Below are 25345 nucleotides of genomic sequence, written 5' to 3'. Positions count from 1 at the left end.
CAGTAATTTAATTAGTGGTACTCTATATCTATATCTATATGAGTGGTAATTCGAATTACTAGTAATCTTGTTTAACGTAAACTGATTGATGGTAACTTATAACTATATCTATAGGAGTGGTAATTCGGATTATCAGTAATGTCCACCGACGCTACATTTGAGATTTTTCAGGCCTCGGTTCAGTTCCGTTCGGGTTTTAAAACTTTACAAGTATTTCGGTTCGGTTTCGGTTCCAAATTTCTGACCCGCACACAGGAGACGCTTAGGCTTAGCCATCAATCTCAACGACTCACACTATCAGTCCTGTCTCTCTCTCTCTCTCCTCTCTCGAATTCTGTCTCTCTCAATTCCACGGCTACAGACCGCTGCGAGCCACCGACGGCGGTACTTCCGTGACGGCGACCGACACGACTCCACCTTCCTCCCGACATCCTCCTCGCCTCTTGGCCCTCTTCTCAACCAAACTCGATTCACTCCGAGAGCTGGGTTGCGCTGCTCTGCGGCAGACGACTCCGAGAGCTGCACCTTACTCCGGGACGGGACCTCCACCTTCCCTCTCGCTCTATGCCCGGGAGCTGAGACACCGAGAGAGCTGAGCTACCACATCGAGAGAGCTGAGCTGCGAGGCGACTAGGGTACGGGACACAGAGAGAGGGATCCATCTTCGGATCGGAGTCGAAATCCTGCAGATCTTCACTCCATTCCACTTTCCTGGGAATACACGCAACAATGAGGAGGTAGCGGTTCGCATCTCGATCAGCGAAATCCTGATCCTGAATTTCCCGGGAAGAAACAACTACTGGAGCCATCTCCCCCGTGTTGCTGACCCACCCTATCTCATTGTTTTCGGTCGCAGGCCGGGTTTTCACCATCGGCAGCACACGAGGCAGGGAGGCGGGTTCAAAGGGATGTTCGGGAAGGTGTCCCTCGCATTCCTCGTCCTCGCCATCTGCACTCTCTCCTTTCTCTTCCTCTCGACTTTGAGCGGCGGCGGCAGCAGCGCGGCATCCGGTTCTCCTTCAGAGGTTGGTTCAGCTAGCCTGCTTCTTGTGATCTTTCCCCGTGGAAATGAGACAGAAATCTATGTTGAACAGTCAGGCGATCTTGTCTGTTCAAAAAACTGTCGGTCATCTTATCGAATGTGGGACTCTTTTGCTTGTAAAGGAGGCGTAAGTGTTTCGAAGAATATGCAGTACAATCTGAAGATGTTTATTTTGGTAGCCTGCACTTATCATTAATCATAGGCAGGACACAGAGTAAATCATGTTTTGATTCTGTTCCGCATATCTTGTTTCCATCTTCTGGAGGCTTGATTTGTCCACGGAAATGCTCAAATGAATAGCGAGACGTGCTGAACTGTCTGAGTGGTGTCCCAAGTTTTATCGGGGACTGTGTCAAAAAGGTTGCTTAGTGCAAGAGAGACTAGGGACTTGTTTCTTGGCGTCGTAATAAGGATTCACGTCGTAATTAGGATTCATCACGCAAAGAGAAGGACAAACGAGTTCAGCTTCAGGATGTTATATGGATGTACCCTGTGCGTTTGCTATTTCCTTTAATTCTTTGTTGCTGACTTGTGAAACTTGAGTGAAGGAGGTGGATTCTGTGTATGAAACCATATAGGGTCATCATCCACCAGAGACATTAGGTGCTGGGTTTTAGTAGGTTTTCAGCTGAAAACATTGACCAGATCACAGAAAAGATGCTTCCCCAGGTTTTAGTATAGTAGGTTTATCATTTTCTAGTGTATTTAGAGTTCTGCTAGCGTCTCTGAAATATGTTAATGGTTATTCAGTTGAGTCGAGGGCAATTGTAAACAGAAGCAAAAGGAGAATGTAAATTTATCCCCATTGGTCACATGAAGGAATTATAGGGGTTTATGTTGTTATGAACCACTTGCACATGAGCAGCAAAAGCTGCATTGATATGGTATTCCAAATGTTACTTTAGATGTCCTTTGTGGATTCTGATGAACTCTTTAACCAATTTCGATGTCACGATATGACCTATCTTTACCTCCTAATTGATCAGGTTAGTGTAGACAAACTTTGGGAAACTGCTGACTCTGGCGGTTGGAGGCCATCATCTGCTCCAAGATCTGATTGGCCCCGTAAGTGCAATTTCCTTTTTGAGGCTCATCCTTTGTAATCTTTACTGAACTAGTTTAGCTGATCTGTATTCAGTTATATTGTGGCAGCTCCTCCAACTGAAGGCCATGGTTATCTGCGTGTACGCTGTAATGGTGGATTAAACCAGCAACGTAGTGCGGTGTGTGTCATGTTCTTGCTTAAATTGTATTGCTTTTTTCTAGCTATGCTCTTGATTATTATTCTGTTGGGATGTTTTGACTAGCATCTGGAAAACAGTCATACTTAATTCAATCTCAATTGCATGGGTCGAAAAGAAAATAATGTACATACATATAGATGGATCCAGATCCAGTGTAACTACTAGTGTATTGCAGACTCCTATTTCATTTGATCTCTAGATTTAAGCATTTTAGATGCTAGCAGTTGCCCATGGTTAAGAAGATTTCATTGTTTTTCATTGGCAGTGATGTCAAGATCAATTTCATTGCTTGCAGCATATACATCGTCTACCTCTCTCTCTCTCTTTCCATTTTCTTTAGGGTAAGGGTGAGGTCATGGGTTGACAAAAATTAATGCATTATCCGTTTCGTCTTTTGGATACATACTCCAAATTAAACGCTTTGCTAGTCTTACCCTTTTACTTAACAAATAACATATTCCTCTTAAAATGGAAACTAGCAGTTCCGTCTAAATTGGATTTTCCTAATATCTTTTTCTTCGTGATTGTTAAAAATCAATATGTTAGGTCTACGTGACATTTCGCCTGCCATAGGTTCTCTTTTTCGTCGCTAATAATAAAGAGATTGGATAAAGAATCTAGTATAAAAAGTTGAGAACTCTACTAGATATAGCTCGTGCTCGTCTATGCTGTACATCCATAGGCAAACCTGAAAAAATTAATACAGAACTTCACCACTAGATCCGTGTACTGATTGATATTGCATTGTCCAGTGGCAGGCAGTTGATTTGTGTGAACTTATTACCTTTTTTAAGTTTTCTCACTGTTTGTTGGCTATTGGAGGATTTGAGCTCCAGTCTTGGTTTATTTAAAGTTCAAGGGAGGTCTTATCATGCCATCTGATTTGATAAGATGCGTTCTATTACACTATGTTAAGGACATTGGGGTTGATATTGGATGTTGAGCCCAGAATAAAATCTTTTTATCATGCCCTGTTTGATTTCTAAATCCGATTTTAAGATTTTAACTCTAATTTTTAACTCTACTCACTACACAACAAAAGTCAACAACACAATTATTACTTTTTCATTTTTCTTCAATTTTTTTAACCATTCAATTCAATTTTTAATAATAAATTCTCTCAACTATTCATTACTTTTTCTACAATTCAACAATACAATCATTACTTTTTTTCAACTATTCATTACTTTTTCACACTTTTTTTCATAATTCAACATCACAATCATTACAAACCAATTAAAATCAAAATTCAACTCAACTCAACTCTAAAACCAAACACACTAACATCTTGGAATTGAAATCTTTTGTGTGAGATCAAGAGTTTAACTTGTAAGTTTTCATGATTAAGTTGTAAATCCAGATGGATATGCAATTGTTATCTGGTTTTCAGGGCGGACTTACTGAGAGGAGAATAATAGTATATCATCCTGACTAGTGAATAGATTTGTGTACTCCAGGATTAACAGGGGTGGGTGATGTTTGTGGTGTATTATTCTCCATGAATGCCAAATTATGGATCTGTTTCCCTTTTGTGTCAATTGGCAGTAAAAAGAAAGAGTAATATTGGATTTAGTGGCATTAGGCAACCCTTTTTCCTTCAAGTTTCATAGGGTAATCTTTCATCACTTCTTGATTTTGTAATTGTTTTCTCATTTACAAAGTCAACATGTATGAATAACATTAGTATACATAATTTGGACATGTTGATGCACGCCAACTTACTTGTATCTCTTTTGGGCATTTTTAGATTTGTAATGCTGTTCTTGCTGCACGGATCATGAATGCTACCCTTGTACTGCCTGAGCTGGATGCAAATTCATTCTGGCATGATGATAGGTACATGTTAATATTGGCAGCATTATATATTATTTCTGGGGATTAAAATACTGTAACACCTATACTTACTTATATACTTGCCATAGTGGTTTTCAAGGTATATATGATGTTGAACATTTCATCAAGACATTGAGGTATGATGCACGTATAGTGGAAAAGATTCCAGAGGTCCGCAAAAATGGAAAAACCAAGAAGATTAAAGCTTATCAGGTGAGTTATCTGATTACAAGCTTCCCCACGTTTTCACTTAATTAGGTTACACCACGTATAGGCATGAATCAAGTATCCTATGTTGTCATTGTATTTGGTTTTCAGCTACGTCCGCCTAGAGATGCTCCTATCAGTTGGTATACTACTACTGCTCTGGAGAAAATGAAAGAGCATGGTGCGATATATCTGACTCCCTTTTCACACCGCTTGGCTGAAGAAATCAACAACCCTGAGTACCAGAGATTGAGGTGCAGAGTTAATTATCATGCTCTAAGATTCAAGCCAAACATCATGAAGCTCAGTAAATCAATAGTTGACAAACTTCGGTCACAAGGTCATTTCATGTCAATCCATCTTCGCTTTGAGATGGATATGCTGGCATTTGCAGGGTATGTTTTCCTCTTATATGTTATAAAGCTTGGAATATTATCTACATCTTATTATAGAGGATTTGAGAATTGCACATTTTAGTTAGCTATATGCCTGTGGTATCTGCTGGATGCCAGAAGTACCATCGTGCTTGATTTTTTTTATGTATTTAATGTCTTTATCATTTTTTATTGGACATTTTTTTGATGTAAAAACTCCCATTTGATAGATTTACAGGCTGATCCTATGTTAAATCTTGCATTTTCTTTTTAAGATTCATATTGCATTTAAGAGTCAGGAGTGATGAAATGATAATGCAGCTCATTCTAAATTTTTTTCATTCCTTTTACTCATGTAGATTGGCAAAACTTTGTGATCTGTTGTCCATGTTAGTAGTGGAAAGATATGCATGGGTTTAAACTGGACATTTTCTTAAATTGCTGGATTTGTGTTGATTCTGAAGATGTGGATAAGCTAATATAAGGTTTTGCTGGGCCTCCAAACTTCAACATGTTTTTGAAGGGCATAAGATGAAAGAGATTTTATGAATGGTAACTGCTTGGGTAATTTTCATCCTTCGGAAATATGGGATTGCCGCACTTTATGGGTCTATGGGGGTTTCACTGAACTGGGTTTGGCTGTCATGAATTACAGTACCCATTTTTCAGGGAAAATAAAATAAAAATAATAAAAAGGATGAGCAGAAGGAGGAAAATAAAAAAAAATAAAGGACTCCAGGTCCTTCGTGATCATTGTTGAGAGATATTGTGAAATTCTGCGTCAATATTCTTGTGCGCAGTAAAGTGCGGTTATCCAGAAAATAAATAAATTAGTTTTAGTGTGCTATTTCTCAAACTGATTGCATCTGTGTACAGGTGCTTTGATATTTTCACACCCGAGGAGCAGAAAATCTTGAAAAAATATCGACAAGAAAATTTTGCTGAGAAAAGACTTGTGTACAGCGAAAGAAGGGCCATTGGAAAATGCCCCCTAACTCCTGAAGAGGTGATAAAGTTTGTTTCTCATTCTGCTTTTGATATTCTTGTCAAGTAGAAAACTGAATAATAAAGTTATATTGTAGACTGCCTAGGAAAAACGGCTCATTCAATATGATACGTACTTGGGTAACACTTGATAAAACTTAATAAACAAAGTGCTTAGAGAAGATAGTTAACACAGCACTTATCTATAGGAAGAGAGCAAGGAGACAGTGGACTGACACCTTTAAGAGAGTTTATGTGAAAATAAATTGAAAAGGCATTTAATTAGGTTCAAAACCTACCTATTAATGTATCTAATAAAATTGAATGTTGTATCACTTCATTGGCGACTTTAAGCTCCACATTCTCTGTATTCATTTATACCCCTCTTCATTTTCGTAGCGCCAATTGCCGAGTCCTCGATGTATTAAGATGCCATACTTTGTCTTTCTTATCACTGCAGGTTGGTCTAATTCTACGAGCACTTGGGTTTGACAACTCGACAAGGATTTATTTAGCTGCAGGTGAACTATTTGGAGGAGAGCGATTCATGAAACCTTTTAGGGATCTATTCCCTCGCCTTGAGAATCATAGCTCCGTGGATCCTTCAGAGGAGCTTGTGGAGAACACCCGTGGACTGCTGGGGTCTGCTGTAGATTACATGGTCTGCTTACTCTCAGACATTTTCATGCCTACTTATGATGGCCCAAGCAACTTTGCAAACAATCTTCTGGGTCACCGCCTCTATTATGGGTTTCGTACCACATTGAGACCTGATAGAAAGGGTCTGGCCCCAATTTTCATCAATCGGGAGAAGGGCAGAGTAGCAGGTTTTGATGAAGCTGTCAGACAAGTTATGTTGAAAACGAACTTTGGTGGCCCCCATAAGCGGATCCCTCCCGAGTCTTTCTACACAAATTCTTGGCCTGAATGTTTCTGCCAGATGTCAGCTCAGAATCCGGCGCATAAATGTCCGCCTGATAATGTCATGGAAATTCTGGACAGTAGGTTGGAGAGAGAAGCAACTGATGACTTGGAATCTGCAGCGTTGACAAATTCGACAGTTTCGGTGGCAGAAAGATGAGAAATGCCTCGGGTGACTATCAATTCATTTTTTCTTTTCTGAGTATTCCTGCCATTGAAATATTTGAAGACCCCATTGGAAGCAATGGTTCTTGAACTTTCAGGTAATTTCCTCCTGTGTTTTCCATTTGGTAAAAGTAATATATAGGAAGTTTGTTTGAAAACTTAGGATTGGTCAATTAGTTCAAGGGATGGATTGAATAGGAGATAGTACTGTGTGTTAGATTTGCCTTTCTGTATATATGTAGCCATCTATATGGGCTTCATATGGAGCCCGGACTTGCGTTATTCCACGGTCTCTTAAGTTATCCATTGGCCCACAAGAGTTCATCATTGATGGGGGAAAAAGCTAGGTTGGTCAGAGTTCAGTTTAGCAAGAGAGAGAAGGACAACTTAAACTCGTTATGGGACCCGAAAGCCCTAGGATATCATTTAATCCATCAATTAGAAGCAAAAATTTTAATGTAATTGAGTGCCTTGCAACTTATTTTGTAAATTCAGTAATCTTTCTACCCTCTTTTTCATGTCTTTGTATCTTTTTCTTAATAACAAACAACACTTTGACCTATCTCGAGGAGGGAGCCAGTTTGATGATTTGATTGACTGTAATGAATGACTTTTGAGACAGTGACGGGATCTATAAGGGGGGAAAACTATGAGGGAGAGGAAAGGCATCAGTTGGATCTTGTCTGAAATGACTATCTAATTTGATACTTCCACGAGAGTACGACTGTCCCCCCTACTTTTGGAATCTGAGATTGATGTCTCAAGAGGATTTTTTTTTGTTCTTTTTCATTATTTCATTGCATCTCTAATTCCGTCTTGGAAAATTTTGGTTGATTGTCTTTGCAGGGTCTACAAATCGGTTCTTGAAGAGCATTCTGGATCTGTTGGCAGTGGCCTTAGGACTTAGGTGAGGTTATCGATATGAACTCATTTTAACCTTGCATTTCTGTTACGAATTATGGCACATCGCTATGTAAAATTATCTTAGAATCCCTTGCGATTTCTACAGCAGGGAGGGAGAGAGGGGGGAGGGGGGAGAGAGTGTAGATTATTCTTTGCATATGCAGTTTAGTATTCACCGACTATTTCTACTCGGGTCTTCGATAAGGTTCTTTGTCATGATTTAAGCCTCATGGTCTGGGCATAAAAGACTAAGGATTCTGGGTTGGCTTGCCATATCATAATCAATGTGGATTTGTTAGTGCCTCCTTTAGCGCAAGTTGCTTCCATCATCCACAGCAGTTTATTCTCTATTTCCTCTTTGTTCTTCTTTGTCCTCAAACAAAACAGAGCCACCGTTAACTGGACATAACCCGTGGTGGTAATTGGTTGAATAACTAAAATCATTAGCTCTCTGCATTTTCAACTAAAGGAAAAGATGTTTAGCATGAACAGCTTTGCGTAAATTCTACGGAGATGCGTGCTTGCAACAAAAGATGGTAAGCATGAACTGCCGTGCGGAAGTAATATCCATTTGACTTAAACAGTGATGGCCCTGGGATCACATGGTTTGCCCATAAAACTTATAGGGACGTATATAAACCCCAAAAAAAAAAAAAAAGGAACATGCATGTAAAAAGATAAAAAGACATTGAATGTGGGTTGGAAGGGAGCATCTAATGTGATTTAATTAAATAGCTTCACTAAAAGAACTGCTAATACTAAAACTACGACGATAATAAGGGCACTGTGCAACATTACGTATCACTTTTTTTTTTTTTTTTTTAAGAATTCGGAAAACATTAGTAACTATCAGACATTATTTATAAATATAAAATTATTCACCCGTTGCATCGTGCGAGCAACATCTAGTATACACTAAAGGAGAGTTACAAATTTTACCCCCTAATTTTAATATATTCTATTACTCTTTTCAACTTTTTTTCTTTTTTTCTTTTACAAATCAACTCCGATGATATTCAGTTCTATTCACAATTCTAAGATTGCAATTTAATTTTTTTCGGATTTTCCTCTTCAAATGTCATGCTCCAACATTGTGAACGATAGGTTATAGCGATCAAGTTCTTTTCTATTTGATACTTACTCTAATAATTGTGAAGAGATAATGCATAAAATTGTGAATTTCCTAAATTTAAAAAATAAATAGCTTTATTAAATGAAAATGATTTGCCTTCAACAAATTAAATCCAAGTTACTTAGAAAAAAAAGAAGAAGCTAAGATATGATATGAACAGAAGGCAATGTTAGTTCGTCCATCAAATCCTCAATTTTATCCAAGCACGATAAGCATTAATGTAAGTGCTCAAGGATAAGCATTAACGTAATTTTATCCCCAAAGCCGCGACACTACCCAACTCAGATAGCCGTGAAATGGGTAGGTGGTTCAAGGATGGAAATTATGGGACTGCTTCCAAGCACAGGCTAGAATGAACGTGGACGTTACTAACGTTGATAAGGTTTCTCCATCTTGGGGAATATCTCATCTTCTATGACAACGCAACCTCGAAATCCAATTGCCAACTAGACCTACGGACCCCCAGGCCATGGCTCCATGCTCTTGCTTGGTTAGGTCGGCTGGTGGTGGTTTTGCCACTAACTTCTTGGGACTGCACCCTGCCACTTGATGGGCAATTGATCCGCCACACACGGCCAGCCGAAGAGGAGGGTCGCGAAATTTCGGCGAAACAACTTCCAAAGAGGAACTTACTGATGACCATGAGATTGTTCCATTGCTTTGATTGAAAAATTTTAGGTTGCATTTTACTTTTTCTTTTTCTAAAACTTGTTTCTGTTTCTATAACTTTTTTCATTTTTAGGAAACTAGATGTTGTTTATTTTATAAAATTCATAGCTGTTCGCAAGGTTGTTTTCACATTATTAAATATCAAAATCATACTTGTCAAGGGTGATACTGGAAATGACTCCAATTCTCTACTGCACAAATGTCTGATTGATCTCTTGTTCAGTTAAAGTTTCTCTCACATTAATCTATTCTTCATATCTTGCTGCAGGACAAGAATGTGAGGCCAGACTATCTGAAGAACATATGGAAGCTAGGTATCAACTGGAAGTACGCTAGTGAAGTGTTCAAGAAAGAATTTCCTGAGACTCGACCCATTACCCTGAGCTTCTTCCCTATCGTAAAACAAAGTGATGGGCTATGATGGAAGAGGTGTTTCCCTGGCCTTGGTGGAGGTGCTTTCAGTACAAAAACTACCCTGTTCTGATGTTGCTGTTGCTGAATAAAGTCGAGAATTTGCACCAATGTTTTACGTTGCTTGATCTCATGAGTTGGGCGTTGATCTGATTTACATTTCAGGTTTGATATTCCCAGGTGACATATTGCTTGTGGCTTGGGTTTTGATAGCCTTGGGCGCATGTTCACTAAGCTGATGTTGGCAGTTAGTTTCAGGCCGACAAATAAGCTACAAAGCAACTGATATGGCTTATTGGATGAATGACATTACATGTAAAAACACATAATCGCAGAAAATTGCCTTATACCAGGATCTCAGCACCAGCCAAATAGGTGCATTGTCCATGACCGATTTATTGGCCGACTTGAACCATTTGTCTGTTGTTTCATTCATCATAATGCTACAACTGATTAATCTTCTAGATTAGCTCTGACATTGTTGTGATTTCCATGAAATTGCCCAGCTCCTACATTATCTCACAACCAAAAATTTCTAGCAAATGGGTTTGGTCGAGACGCCACACTCTGTCAAAAATCGACTACACATGTTTTCCATTCTTCTAGAAGGCACAAAAGAGATAGATTTCAGACTTTAATTGCTATTTTAAATATTTTGAACAAGACTGTTATTGGCGCGAGTATTCGTGAGAACTCAATAAATTGTTTCTATTCGCTCTAAATATGAAACTCGCTGCCATTTGAAATCATTCTTAAAATTAAAGCTTATGATGAAGTTTCTCTTTTTTCTGATGAAAGATGATGAAGGTCCATTTTTCTATTTCTTTTGGGGATAAAGATCCAAACTTAAGACGGAGCTGTACGCTGGAGTTCTGTCGATACACAGGAAGAAGTTCGGTCCGGACATGGTGCAGCAGTGGGAGGACGCACTTCGAGAAGCCGGAAAAATCAAAGGATGGGAACTGAAGGATAAAGGGTAAAATTCTTATTATTGAACTTTCTCATTCTTCAAACTGTTATTGTTTTTTGGCCTTGTAGACATTCTACCATTGTAAACACAGTTGTTCCTTTTCTCTTGTTCTACTTAGATTATCAGAACCTTTTGGAAAAAAAGGAAAAATGATTCAAAGAAAACTATTGATTCGAGTTGTTTGATCTCAATATAAATTAAGATATCTCTCTCTCTCTCTCTGGCAGCTACGGAGAATTTGCTAGGTTCTTTGCCAGAGAGGTTTCGATGAAGTTGAAGGTGAAACATAAATGTGTGACGGACTATTTAGTTCAAAGGGATGATCAAGTGGAAGCTCTCATGAAGCTGTTAGATATTGAATCGTCTGATGTACGTTTTGTTGGGGTCCACGGGATGGGTGGGATTGGAAACACTACTCTAGCCAAGGTTGTCTTCAATAAGCTCTGCGATCGTTTTGCTAATTGTAGCTTCCTTGCTGATGTCCAAGAATCAAGCCGGCAGCATGGTATTGAACGTTTGCAGAAACAACTGTTAAACAATCTTGGTCTCGGATCAGTGGAAATCATGGATGTGGATGATGGGATCATGAGGATAAGGGAAATGCTTGTGCAAAAGAGAGTTCTAATTGTTCTTGATGATGTAGGTCACTGGAAGCAGATCCAGAATCTGACAGGGGATGCCAGCTGGTTCGCTTCTGGAAGCAGAATTATTGTCACTACCCGGGACCAGCGTGTTCTAGAGATCAAACAACAAAGAGTTTACACTTTGGAAGTGGAGGAAATGAAACCTGAAGAAGCTCTTCGACTTTTCAGCATGCATGCCTTTGAAAAATACCCCCCTCCGAACGACTACCTCAGACTCTTGCAGAAAGCCGTTGCAAGTAGCGGGGGACTTCCTCTGGCTCTGGAGGTCACGGGTTCACTTCTTCGGGACAAGCGCCGTAAAGATTGGGTTGACACAATCAAGAGGTTGGAGAGGGTACCTCACCCAGATGTCCAAGACAAGCTAATGATTAGCTACGAAGCTTTGGATCCTGGGACAAAACAGATATTTCTTGATATCGCGTGTTTTTTCATCAACTATGATAGGAAGTATCCTACTTACATGTGGGAAGCTTGTGATTTCGATCCAAAGATGGGACTGAAAGTGCTCGTCCACATGTCCCTGGTAAAAATCATAGAAGAAAAGGGATGGGATGGAATAAAAAAAAAATTATGGATGCACGATCAGCTGCGGGACCTTGGAAGGAAAATCGTCGCTGATGAGAGATTCAAGGACGTTATGAAGTGCAGCAGCAGATTGTGGATGCCCGAGGATGCTTTAAAAGTGCTACGGGAAGAAGAGGTAAAAGGAGATTGAAGAAAAGAAAATTAACTTTTGATACATTTTCCAAATAGAGGTCGCGGTTTGCTTTTGCAATATTGGTTTTTTCCTAAAATGGCCGTCCTACGTGATTTTTATGAGAAAATGGGTACCATAGCACGACGCTTTTCTAGTTGATTAGTATTGCTTATATGTTCTCTTGCGGTTTCATATTCTTCACAGGACAAAGAAAACATTGAGATGCTGCGTATTCACTATGATGACTCTTATGGATACACCTTCAACCCGAAAGAACTTTCAAGTCTCCGAAAATTGAGATATCTTGAGTGCTGGAGTGCAAACTTTTCAGGACACCCAAAGCACTTTCTGCCGAAGCTAATGTGGCTTTCCTGGCGAAGCCATCCCAGGGATTTCATGGGAACTGATTTATATTTGAGGAATATTGTCATTCTTGACCTCTCGTGGAGTACCATAAGCGAAACTTGGGGTGGATGGAACCAGATTTGGGTAAAATAACTCAAATAGGAGTCAGTACATCCACTTATTTTGTCTCCTACAATGAACAATTGCCTATCTTACCTTATGATATTCACTTGGTCTGCAGATGGGAAGCAGATTGAAAGTTCTCGACCTTACATGTTGCTATCGCTTGACGAAAACGCCTGATTTTTCCAAGTATTTGAGTCTAGAGAGGTTGATTCTTAGACGATGCGAGAACCTGCTTGAAATAGATCCATCAATTGGTAAGTTGAGAGGCCTAAAACACTTGGATCTCTCAGTGTGTACTTCTCTGAGAAGCTTGCCGGAAGAATTATGTTGTTTAGACAGCCTTCAAGTTGTTTGCCTTAATTCAAATTGGCCTATGACTTCCCAAATGAGAGATCCCCAAGAGTCCCACACTTTCGGAATCCCAGAACTAATTGGTAATCTCCAAATCTTTGCTATTCTTTGACATATATATATCTAGTGAGGCAATGTAATGTCCCAAATTTTTTTCAGTGCACTAATATCTTGAATTTTTACGTGCTTTTTATATGTACCAGTTGTAAAGACTGTGTTGCACAGAGTAGAATGTGATATCATTTTTCTTTTGATCAATTTTATTATATACCTTATGCTTATTTCAAACTATTATAAATCGCAATTTACAATCAATAAAGATATATATTGTATTAGCTATATATATTGACTGATGTTAATTGAATTTCACCTATAAAGTAAGTAAAATATATAGTTGTATCATAAGTATAAATATATTTATTTTGATACAAGTATAATTATTTTTATTTTGATACAAGTATAAATATATTTATTTTAAGGTTAGTATTGATATGATTAGATATTAATTTTATCTTGATTAAAAAATTCAAGATTGTCAAACATTATGTAGAAGATAAAATCTTTTCAAAAAATTTCAAAAATATTCTATTACATCAATTTCTAATAAAAATATTCATTCAATTTTAAAAATTCAAAAATTCATTAAAAGCTTATATTAAAGATAGTTGTGCGACTATATATTAACATAAGAAATATATTATATAGGAGAAATATTTACTAATATATCTATATTATATATTAAATAAAATGTCTTTTAAAAACTAAAAAGGTAGTTCATATTAAAATTATTTAAAAAATTAAAAATGCTAAAAAACAAAGACAATTTAATCTTATCATAAAATATTTTTAAAAAAGTAAAAAATTATTTTTATTAAAAATTAATATAAAAATTAAAAAAACTAAAATATCCTAGAAAATTTTATCCAGCAATGGAGCCTTTGAGGCCTTTTGGCTAGCCCACCAAACTCTGCTTTATATTATACTAGTTGTAGAGCGGTGCGCTGCACCGAGTAAAATGTGATATGTTTTTATTTCTTTTAACAATTTTATTGTATATTATATGCATGTTTTAAAACTGTTATATATATTATTTATATTTATTTTAATTACAATATTGATGTGATTTAATAATATTTTTTATCTTAAATAAAAAGATCAATTTTATTAAATATTACTTAGATAATAAAAACAAAAAATATATTGCCAAATCAAAGATTAATTTTTAAAATATTTTAAAAAAAACTTACCCGTTTTTTTTATATGGAATTTTTCATAAAATATTTTATTTTTAAAAAAGATAAAGAAATTATTTTCCTAAAAAGTTAAAATATAACACACTTTTTTTTAAATGTTTCATTGAATGTTTTTAAAAAATTAAAAAATCAAGATAATAATTATTGGTTCCATAAATCTGTATCTATAGACTTTAGAAAATTGAGAAATTCATTTTGAGAAAAGTTCAATACCCAATAAAATGATGACTAGTCCCACAAATTTACACATTTTGAAAAATCTAAAAATAAAATTTAAATATTCATTTTCACAAAAAAGCTGAAAAAACTCAAGAAAATAGTGACGGATCCCACAAATCTATATATCTATCTATATTTTAAAAAAATAAAAAAATTGCTATTTGAAAAAATAATTCAATAATTCGAGAAAATTTCATTCAATAACCGAGTGTTACACTATTCATGGAGTCCTTGTGTTGTACGGGATAGATCCACCAATCTGAAAAGAAATTGTCAATAAAAAAATTAAAGAGAGAAACTTCGAGTATGGCAAGATGAAAGTGAAAAGCAATGTATAAGATTGATGATAATCATCAGTCAGAAAAAGAACTTAGACAACTCATCTTCAAGAGCCATCAGTGATCAATAATAGACACCCAATAGCAACCAAAACACAAAGAGATGATAAAGACTAACAGTTTTCATGGAGAACTCGCAAATCAGTGCAAAAAGAGGGAAAAAACTGAGATTTTGTGGGTTTCAACTTTCGTATTATTAAGATCGAAAATTGGAAGTGAAAAGAAAAAAACTATGAAAATGAAAAAACTCACCAAAGAATGATTGATTTCTAATTTTCTGTAATAATTTTCATTTTTTGTACTCAAAGCTCTTTGTTCCACGTCATCTGTTGACCTCTCTCCCTCTCTCAGTTTATGAAAAATGTTTGAAATGAATGAATTAATGGAAGAGGTCAAATATAAAGAGCACAAAAGTAAAGCAGTGACAGATGATGATGAGCTAATGAGATTAAGAGAAATATTGACACATAAAGTTAAACTTCTAGCTTATTTTATTAATTTTTTAAAAAATAAATAAAAAACAAATTCTTTCTCATAAACCAATATATACATATATACTATATTAATTTCAAGGAATCAGTTGGAGAGAAAATCGTTGGATGGTAAATCCATCAAATAGAGAAACATATTCACATATATATATATATATATATATCTATCTATATATACATATATAAACACGACGTAAAAATTTGGGATATTACAACGGGTCCATTGGTATGCTTGTGAAACTTTGTCGCCTATCATTACACATGCCTTATATGAAATCATTGGTTGAGTTGCATCTCTTTTCAGATATAGACATTGCCAAATTACCTCAGACAATTGGAACACTAGTGAAGCTTAAGGTCCTCAAATTAAATTCCTGTATAAGACTGAAGAAGCTTCCAGATTCACTGGGGAATCTAAGATCACTGACTGAGTTGGATGTATCATATACGGGAATTACTAAACTACCTGATACTATTTGGAATCTAAAGAAGCTGAGAGTCATCAAGATTCGAATGAAGAAGATTAAGGAGTTGCCATCCTTCATCGGGATGCTAAAGAGGCTTAAGATCCTCGTGTTAAATGGCTGTGAAAGGCTGGAGAAGCTTCCAGATTCATTGGGGAATCTAAGATCACTGGTTGAGTTGGATATATCAGAGACAAGAATTACTGAACTACCTGATACTGTTTGGAATCTAAAGAAGCTGAGAGTCATCAGGATGGTCGGAATTAGGAACATTAAGGAGTTGCCATCTTCCATCGGGATGCTAAATAGCCTTGAAGTGCTGAATGCTGATTTGTGTCATTTACTCGCAGAGATTCCATCAACAATCGAGGGGCTCACCCGCTTGAGGGTCTTGAATTTACTGTACACTGCCATCTGTGTATTGCCACCAAAGCTTCCCACCAGTTTGACCGAACTATATGTCTCATCGCCCTCACTGCAAAGAGTTCCAAAATTCTCTAAGCTGAAGAATTTAGTCAGATTGGTTCTAATAAATTACGGCCGCAGGTACAATGAATCAGGTCAAGTACGACCTTCCAAGTTGAGGGGGATAGGGAAGCTACACAGACTAGTGGATTTGACATTGGATATGAACATCACTTCCTTTCCTAAGCAGATCAGTTCCCTCTCTCAGCTACAGAAACTTACTTTGAGGGGCTCACATTTGCAGTCTTGCCCACCTCTTCCATCCAACTTGTCAACGTTGATTCTTACACGCTTAGAGGAAAGGATCAAACTGCCACAACTTTCCAATTTGAAAAGTCATCTGTCAGAGTTAGAAATCCACAAGTGCTCTATGGAAGATGACATAGTTGGAAAACTTGGAATCAGAGAGTTGGACTCCTTGAGTTACATCTCTTTTGAGTGCTGCAACTTTAGGCATCTCGATGGGTTTCACTTGCCAGAAAGTCTACGTAGACTGTTCGTGGAGGGATGCAGCTATCTGGAGACTGTATCTGGTCTATCGCATCTAAAGAACTTGCAAAGTTTGGAAGTTTCTATGTTAGATTTGATAGTCGAAATCCCGGAGCTGGGGGAATTGGAGTCCTTGCAATCGTTAAAGATTGGCTTCTGTGATCGCTTGGAGAGATTAGAGAACCTGTCGAAGTTGAAAAAGCTAAGACATATTGAGATTTTTCAGTGCGAAAAGTTCAAAGGCATTGACAACATCAGTGAATTGGAATTCCTGGAAGTTCTTCGCGTATTTTCGTGTGATTGTGAAGATATGGTAAACTTCAAACCCTTCTCCAGGCGAAACAAAGATCTGGATTGAGGTGGTTGAATTCAGCAACTCTGAACTCTACTGACGTATGATCAAAGCAGTGGATATAGAAACACAACAAATCTCTGATCTAGCGGTATGTCCTGTTCCTGACGTGCTGGTCAAACTTCCTTTATTCATCCAGATTTGTGCGAGCCAGAATGTCTGTGCAGACAGTTGATGAGATGATGGCAAGTACTCATGAGGACGTGCATAGGTGGTGAATTTTTTACATTTAATACTCAACAGCTCTTCCATTGGGGCTCCATGGCCTGGTGACCTTCTATCAGCCGTACCTTTGAGCTAGCAACCGGCAGGGAGGTCATGAAGCAGCACCATCGGGCTGCATCATCGACTATACAACAAGGCCTTGAGCAGCTGGGCAAGCTCTAGAGGGCTACCAAGTCAAATGGAGGAGGTCCAGGTTTCCATCTTATTATATCTTCCCAGGGCTCCATTCAATGGATTGATAGTGCTTTCTATTTTTCAGTTTCGCCGAGGATGGCATTAGTCGAATCAGTTGTGAGACCAATAGTAGAACTCATATGTTCCTTTTCTTTCTTTTGAGTTGGGATGCAGGAGAAAGAGTTGAAGAAACTGTTGTCACTGAAAACACTGCGAATCAGGAGACTAAAATCTCTGGAATGAATTTTCAGAAGATCTTTGTCTAATTGACGTGCATTTACACTGCTGAAAAAGGAGGAGTATATTCTCAGTCATCCGTTAATTGAGGAATGATGCAGAGCTGGTACAGAACCTGTTGGGCATGGGTTTCAAGGTCAGGAAGCACATCTCATGTTTCCATGTTCCCATATCAGTGAGCTCTATGTCGTGTTCTAAATTGGAAAATGTGTGGTGTGGCATTCTGAACTATCTCACTGAGTCGAGCAACTGAGCATCTGGATGAGTTATGAGCATTAAAAAATTGTATATGTATAATGGGAATCTCTTGGCTCTGAACATTTTTGCAGGACCCCCTGGTAATGAAAGGAACTAGCTTAGTGCCTTTAATCGGAACAGATATCTGTCATCATGGAAGCTATCTATGGGTGTATCTTCTGTGGTCCGATCCATAACAGTAGCAATTGGAAATTTGATACGCAATTCTTAATCGTTCCAGCTTCAGTGCCCTTTTTGCCTCTTTAATCCTTAAAGTACTTATGAATGGTCGTATTGTAACTATGACTATGTTCCCTGTGGTTTTTATTGGAAAACTTTATGGAATGTTTCCGCTTTTATTTCTTCTAGACTTGCTGTCCGGAAATATATTTATGAAAAATTAAAAGATTTGTTCGTAGGTTATGTTTTATGAATTAACTTATGAGACATGTAAAGAGTCATCTGCATCGTGAACCGGATCCTCAGGTAATTGTCTCAAACCTTTTAACTTGTTTCGTTGAGTTACGCCTGTAACAAGGGCTAAATCTTCTGCTTGAGTGAAGGATATGTTGTTTGCCATACTCCTAATCCCGTTAGTGGAACAAGACGACTAGCAGCGGAAACCACATGAATGTTGATAGCTATCGTGCTATGTTTCATCGGTTCTAATCACAATATACAGTCTGCAGATATATATCCATTCCTCTCTGATGTTCGATCTCTGTGTAATTTTTTTCCACGTCTGTTGCGCTCTTCATTTGCAGTCTCACTCTTCCTCTGTTTTAATTCCTTTTCCTCGGGGTATTATTTTAAAATCTAGTTGATGGCCAAATTTTTTTTTTCCTCTCTCTTTGCTGGCGATGAGTCTCATCGTCCTTGTGTTTCGCCTAGATTGCGCGCTACACTTTCTGGCTGCCGTGTGCCGGTGTTGAGTTTGCCAAGCATGTCATGGCTCTCTCCCAAGAGTGCGTAGGGCGAAACCACCAGCTGTCCTCACCGTGCTAGAGCGTAGAGTGCCACGGCCCCAGAGGTCCGCAGGTCTAGTCGGCAGCTGGGTTTCCGAGATAGTGATGATGATATCGATCGAATATCTATGATGATGAGCTTCAGACGATGTCGCAACCATGAGGGAAAGGCCGCTTAGATCCTCCCAAGCGTGCACGTGATTAAGTGGCCTGATACTTGTAGGAAGGCGGCCTTGAGGATAATGATCATAACCTTAGCTGGAAAGGTCGAGCCTTAGCCTGTGAGAGATACTGGCCTCAACTTGAGCTAGCCCGTGACAGGTACTGGCCTCAGCCTGGAAGCCTTAACTTTGATGAAGAAGCTGGATGCGGGTCTCGGCTATTTGGCAAGCCGAAAGATGTGAGCCTTAGGCCGGAACCACCCTCGACTCGATGGAATAGATGCCCCGGAGGCCGGCCCTAAGAGTAATGCAACAATGAACCACAGAAGATTCGTAGTGCGTGGATCTCAGCTTCGCAAAGTCGAGAGAAATAGCACCTATGTTCGGAAACCTAAGCTTAGGTAGAAACCCGTTCCTTACCCGGAAGCTCAAAAAGGGGTAGAAGGGATAGGTAGTAAATGATCGCCATTGTGCAAGAATTAGAGGCGCATGGTATTGAAGAGCAGGAAATGTAGATATGTAAGGTCCGGTGCAAGGAACATAAAGATATGAGAAAAGTAAAAGATAAAGGGGAACGAAATGATATATTAAAGATGCATATTGTGTAGTTGTGTTTAAGGGGGCTACAAATGAATACCGAACCAGTATATACAGGCTTGACCTAGGATAGAGCCCAAGATACCGTAATCGGGAAACATCTAATAGGAAGAAACTAAATAAAGACTATCCTAGAAATTACTTATCCATTTGGAAATATTCTCTCCACTTATTCCCTAAATATTTAATACTAATAAAATGAAGAAATAGTCTAGCAAATTTGGAGATAAATCTCCATTATTCCTAATTGCTAAAACTAAGATAAGGGAATCTAAACATGAAAGGTAACATCATGTCAATCCAAAGTTCATCCATCCATATCCAGCATTATCTTCCATGCATATCTCCTATATATGGAAGTCAACCATCAATATAATCTTCTCCCTCATTCAAGAAATGTCTTAGACGCCACGTGCATAATAATCTATTTCCAATTGAGCACCAATGATATATCCTTTCTTGCCATCTTGAGACGCGTCCATGTTCATTCCACCTTAGCTTGGAAATAACCCACAACTTTCATCCTTGTGCCACCCAATCTCCACACGGCTATCCAAAATGGGGTGTTGCCGCGGGCTTGGATCGGGTCTCATCTTGGGCTTCGGTCATGGGTCATTTTCCTTGCAGGGGCCTTGCTCTTCCGATCCAATCAATAACAGGCTGCCTCATGAGCATAATTACACCCATAAAATCCATCTTATCCATCACGTGTCTCACGAGCTCCACAATTATGCTAGGTGCAGAAATTGAGTGTAAACACCTTGGTAAGGTTCTCCATAGCATTAGTCTAGTGTCGACCTGCCAGATCGAGCATAGAAACGAGCCATCTAACCTATTCTGCTCTATGATTTTACTAAAAATTAATTGAAAGGGCCTGGGAGGGACTATTAATTACTGTATAGAAACAATAGCTCAGAAAGCTCAGGGCAATTAGTTTAAACTTTGAAGCCTTGGTTGTTAGGTTGTCCATAATATAATCAGGGAATGTCATTTCCCGCAAAGTCTCTCTTCGGGTCCTTTTTTCTTTAATTCTTTGTTTATCTCTGGCAGCAGCTTTTTCCCTTTCCTGATGGTGGAATCTCTCACAACTTCCTCTGCCTCTTTTAGAATGATCTTCCGCAGCCCTCTTTTATTGAACAAATATTATTTCGAGATGTCACACTTTGACTGTGAAAAGTCGAGGATAATTAGCTTCCTTCAATAAGAATGGATTCTTGCAGGTCAAACAATTTGATGTTTTCGTATTTTTTTCTCGGCATATATCATGGTGTCCGAAAGTCTAATGAATGGACTCTGACTAAAGAGTAGAACTCTCATAATCATGAATTTTCTTACTTTCTTACTTGCTTCCTTTGTCTTTTATATAGTCAATGACACGGCCGCTTTCGGAAAAACTCTGAAAATTTCAGTCGGTTTCACTGAGTTTGGCCCATAACATGAACTATATTTTTATCTGTCCTCTTTATATGATTAGTCGGGAACCGGCCCGCCAAGAACTTGAAAGGGGCAAAGAGCGAAGTAGTCGTAAAAACCAATATTTCAGACAGCTCAAACATGATGCATTCTCCTCGGTAGACATAGCCGACATCTCCGGGATAGGACGAGCTCACAATTCATCGACCTTATAATCAACTGTTTTCTTTTGCAGCTTCGATTTGAATAAACTGAACTTACTATATTCTTCAAAAAAAAGAAAAAAGAAAATGATACTGGCATCAATGCCTGGAATTTCGAGAGGAAGGAAGTAGGCATCGCAGATTGTTCGAACCACTGCTATTAATTTTTAATGAGCTACACAATGCATGTTGCTTGTTTGAAGTTTTTATAACCCCGCAAGTGTACGGGCAGTGGCAAGTAATAAAGTGATGAATAGAGTATCGTTCTCACGAGAACTTGACTTAAAGTTCTACTAGCACTCGAATTATCACAACATAATCGAAGTCAATCTAGTCAAAAATCAGTTTTTAAAATATAAAGCAAATAAATAAGAATTGAAATTCAATTGGTGAGACGACCTAGAAAAATAATTTCCCTCACACTTCACTAATTCAATCTACTTCCTCTTTTCCTAATTCGATTAAGACCTGACCTACTAACCTCAATTTCACAAATATTTCCTAAGAATATTCCGAATTGCTTAGGAAAAATATTTAACTCAACCAATCCCCTATATTCATAAGAAAATTACAATTAAGCTAAACTCATTAAGTTCCAACTTGAATTGGCTACCTAAAATGTGTAAGTATATTTCTATCTTATCAACTAATCTCGAGATTGAACTTAGGCTACTCTATCCTTGTTCTAAACCTAAAATCCGCTTTCCAAGTTCATCTAGATTAACAGATCTTAACAACTGCTGACCAGGCAATTGCAAGCATTAAGCACGAGATAGAATAAATAGATCTAGATCGAAAACTAATTAGATCAAGAGAAAATAAACAAATTAATTATGTGTGGGTACAATCGTAATCCTAGCATATGAAATTTAGCCTATAAGAATTAGAAAACACATAGAAGAATTCAACATAGACATTAAATTCAAAAGATATCAACAAAAGTATTAAGAAAACTCCTTAAATTCCTAGTCGACTTCTTCTCCATGATACCTTCCTCTTCTCTGTCGTCCACCCCTTGAATGCATGCCTAAGCCCTTCTTTTATAAGAGAAAGGCATCAATATACCAAAAACTCACCCAAAACTAATTTCCTAATATTTGAAATTCAATTTCCTATCCTAAATATTAAGGAATATCTTTCCTAAAATCCAACAGTATTAACCCAAATAAATCCAAATATCTTCATCTTCATTTTATTCTCCAAATACCAATGCAAAAATCTCGAGAAAGGCGAATTTCGGCCAGGTGAGCTGAGCAGCCACGGCCTAGGCCCCCAAATCCGCGGTCTAGGCTATCTCGGATTGGTAATTTCTGGCGACGCGTTGAACTTCATTCGGCTATATTTTCCTCGTCCAAAGTCCGATTGACAAACCGTTTGAACGCTATGATCCTGACTCGATGAGCTTTATATCCATATGCAATTTGCACCAAAAAGTCGAGTTAAACCTGTCTAAAAATACCGACAACTTAGAGGCCGCACAAGACCTATTAATAAACTAACTTCAAAGTTCACCAAAAACTCAAACCAAAAACTAATAAAAACTCCTAAACTCTTTAAGAAGGCAAATGAATGAAAAATAAACTAAAACCTACTCAAACTAACCTAATCTCGATAAACTAGCTCCTATTATACTCGTAAAAGGTGTTGAATAACTCTATTTTCATAAAGTTATCATTGCTTCAGGGGACAAATATATCGGATTATATTTTTCCTGAGTTGGGGGCAAAACATAAGAAATTTCATCGAAATTTGAAAAACAATATGCAAATTTTCGAAGATCATAATTTTAGTTAAATTCCCAATGGCAAAACAAATAAATTTCTTAAATATGAATATTGGATTCCTCTGTGGGCAAATTGTGTAATCAGTAGTGTGGTAGTTGCATCCCAAGTTACTTCATAGGTTTGAGCCCGTAGCAGGGGCAAAATTTGCAGCGTGAATGAAGGATAGATAAGCTGTACACAAACACTCCTTGTTCATCAGTAGTCCCACAGGAATGCAAACATGTCGACTAGTTGCCAAAGCCACACGAATGTGTTGTTGAGAGCTATCATGCTCTGGGAACGTTCAATCACAAATAGTCATGTAGCCCGCCTATTGCACCGATGTTTGCATTTTTTATTTTTTTTATTAATATTGTTAAATTTATGAGGTTTAATTATAATGCAACTGAAAAGGATAATAAATAAATAAAATACATGAGGAGTAATTTTATTAATTAATATCTCTAAATAAACCCTACCCAAAAAAAAATCTCTAAATGAATTGTAAAAGTCTTATTGAGAATATCTGATAAAACTAAAAGTAGGATCAAGGCCGTCGTCCGATGCCCTTAGCCTCCGAAACAACCGGGATCTCGAACTGCGACCCCACCCGACCTTCGAGATTGCCAACATTCTCTAGGGGTACTGGCGACCTCAAAGTGTGGTGGGGTCGCCGTCTGACCCCCTAGCCCTTGAATCGACCGGGATCTCAAATTTGAAAGATTTGCTGACCTCGGACAGCGACCACGACCCCACTTTCAAGGTCACCGGCATCATATGGGAGCGCTAGCGATCCCTAAGGTGGGGTCAGGACTTGAAAGTTCAAGAAACTAAAAGTTCCTTTTTCTCATTTGAACGCTGCCAGAGCTATCCATTATAATGTGAGTACTCCTACTCGAGTTGCTCACCACAATTCACAAAATAAATGCCACCATTTCGAGATTGTTTTGACATGGTGCTACGGCGAGTGCAGCAGTCGAATACGAGATTGATATGAGATTAAACAACATTTTTAACTTGAAACTGTTGTGGGATTAAACAAATTATGACATGAATCGTTAAAAAAAAAATAGTAATATAAAAAAGTTGACGAGTCACCTGATTGGCTGTGATTGCCACGTCACCAAACCAATCCCCCATATTTCGTTCACCCATCACTCGCTCGCTCGCTCGCTCACTCTGGCCTTTGCCGTTCTCCATTGACTCAGGAACCTGCTGCCAGTCTCCGACCGTACGTTGTATGAAGGAACGGGCCTTCGATTGTCTTGGCTCATCACATGGCCCAATTCGCTCCTGATTCTGAAGCTCAAGGCTCTCCTTCTTTTCAGCATCCTTCTCGAGCTTTCTGGTGACATGAAGATGCTGGTGTCGCGGAGAGTCTAAGAGCGGCCCAAGAGAATTATGTTGTTTTTGGTTTGTAAGTAACATTTTAAAATCAGATTTTAATTTTGAAAAAGAGTTGTATAAATGGTTATGTATGAGGATCGCCATTTGACTTTGTATGAGTTATTTTGTTTTGTTGTGGAAAAAAAAGTTACTCACCCTTTGACTTTGTAAGAGTTATTTTGTTTTATTGTGGGTATAATTAAGTTAAAGTGTGATTTTAAAATCACACTAACAAACCTTAGTGTCCCAAAACCAAATATTGAAATAAGCGGTTTGATTTATGTTTTATAAAAATAAAATATTTTTTATTTAAATTATATATTTCTAGTTGTTTTATATGCAAACATTTCATTAAAATTTTTATAGGCATTGATGAGAGTAAAAAATGGTCCGAGTATGTGACGAGCTGATAGAGGTTTTCATTGTGGACAAGCCTACTCCAACTGACTGGAGAAGGCTATTAGCATTCAGCAGGGAGTGGTCCAACATCCGGCCCCACTTCTATAAGCGTTGTCAGGACCGAGCAGATAGCGTGGATGACCCCGGAATGAAACATAAGCTTCTCCGACTTAGTAGGAAACTGAAAGAGGTATGCTATGCAGTTTAAGAACTTCAAGTTTTCACCATTGACATTCCAATTTGGTGCACGTGTTCATACCATTAACGGTATGGTGCCGTTAAGTTCAAAAAACATAGGATGATCTGATTCCCCACTTTTACTTGTGTAGGACGCCGGAGGAGCTTCACACTGCGATAAGGACTGTTATAGAAGCTTATCGTTTTAGCAGGGAAGGCACCCTGATAAGAGAAGCCAGGGACTTGATGAACCCTAAGATTGTTGAGAAGCTAGATGAACTGAAGAAGCTATTAGAAGACAAGTACATGTGAACGAGAC

The 25345-nt window shown here is 38.1% G+C and overlaps 1 protein-coding gene across 13 annotated transcripts; it reads left to right on the top strand.

Moving 5' to 3' along the window:
- Window positions 1-279: 279 nt before the first annotated feature.
- LOC116187597 (O-fucosyltransferase 1) lies at window positions 280-18307 on the top strand. Of its 13 annotated transcripts, none has more exons than XM_031516416.1 (11): window positions 280-737; window positions 857-1025; window positions 2029-2107; window positions 2195-2265; window positions 4034-4122; window positions 4209-4332; window positions 4438-4721; window positions 5577-5706; window positions 6145-6868; window positions 7393-7488; window positions 7617-7989. In XM_031516416.1, the coding sequence occupies exons 1-9, from the start codon at window positions 730-732 to the stop codon at window positions 6763-6765; spliced, it is 1575 nt and encodes a 524-aa protein (XP_031372276.1). In that variant the 5' UTR covers window positions 280-729; the 3' UTR covers window positions 6766-6868; window positions 7393-7488; window positions 7617-7989. The 13 variants fall into 13 exon arrangements, with proteins under 13 accessions (XP_031372276.1, XP_031372275.1, XP_031372265.1 ...); XM_031516405.1 differs by lacking the exons at window positions 280-737; window positions 857-1025; window positions 2029-2107; ... (3 more) ...; window positions 4438-4721; window positions 5577-5706 and adding exons at window positions 9743-9926; window positions 10724-10861; window positions 11083-12199; ... (3 more) ...; window positions 17333-17507; window positions 17663-18307 and having other exon boundaries at window positions 6776-6868; window positions 7617-7677; XM_031516406.1 differs by lacking the exons at window positions 280-737; window positions 857-1025; window positions 2029-2107; ... (3 more) ...; window positions 4438-4721; window positions 5577-5706 and adding exons at window positions 9743-9926; window positions 10724-10861; window positions 11083-12199; ... (3 more) ...; window positions 17663-17861; window positions 18055-18307 and having other exon boundaries at window positions 6776-6868; window positions 7617-7677.
- Window positions 18308-25345: the final 7038 nt, after the last annotated feature.

This window comes from Punica granatum, chromosome 8 (assembly GCF_007655135.1).
Source record: "Punica granatum isolate Tunisia-2019 chromosome 8, ASM765513v2, whole genome shotgun sequence".
Taxonomy (NCBI): Eukaryota; Viridiplantae; Streptophyta; class Magnoliopsida; order Myrtales; family Lythraceae; genus Punica; species Punica granatum.
The sequence above is the reverse complement of the archived record's forward strand: the minus strand, read 5'-3'. Positions and strand labels throughout refer to the sequence as shown.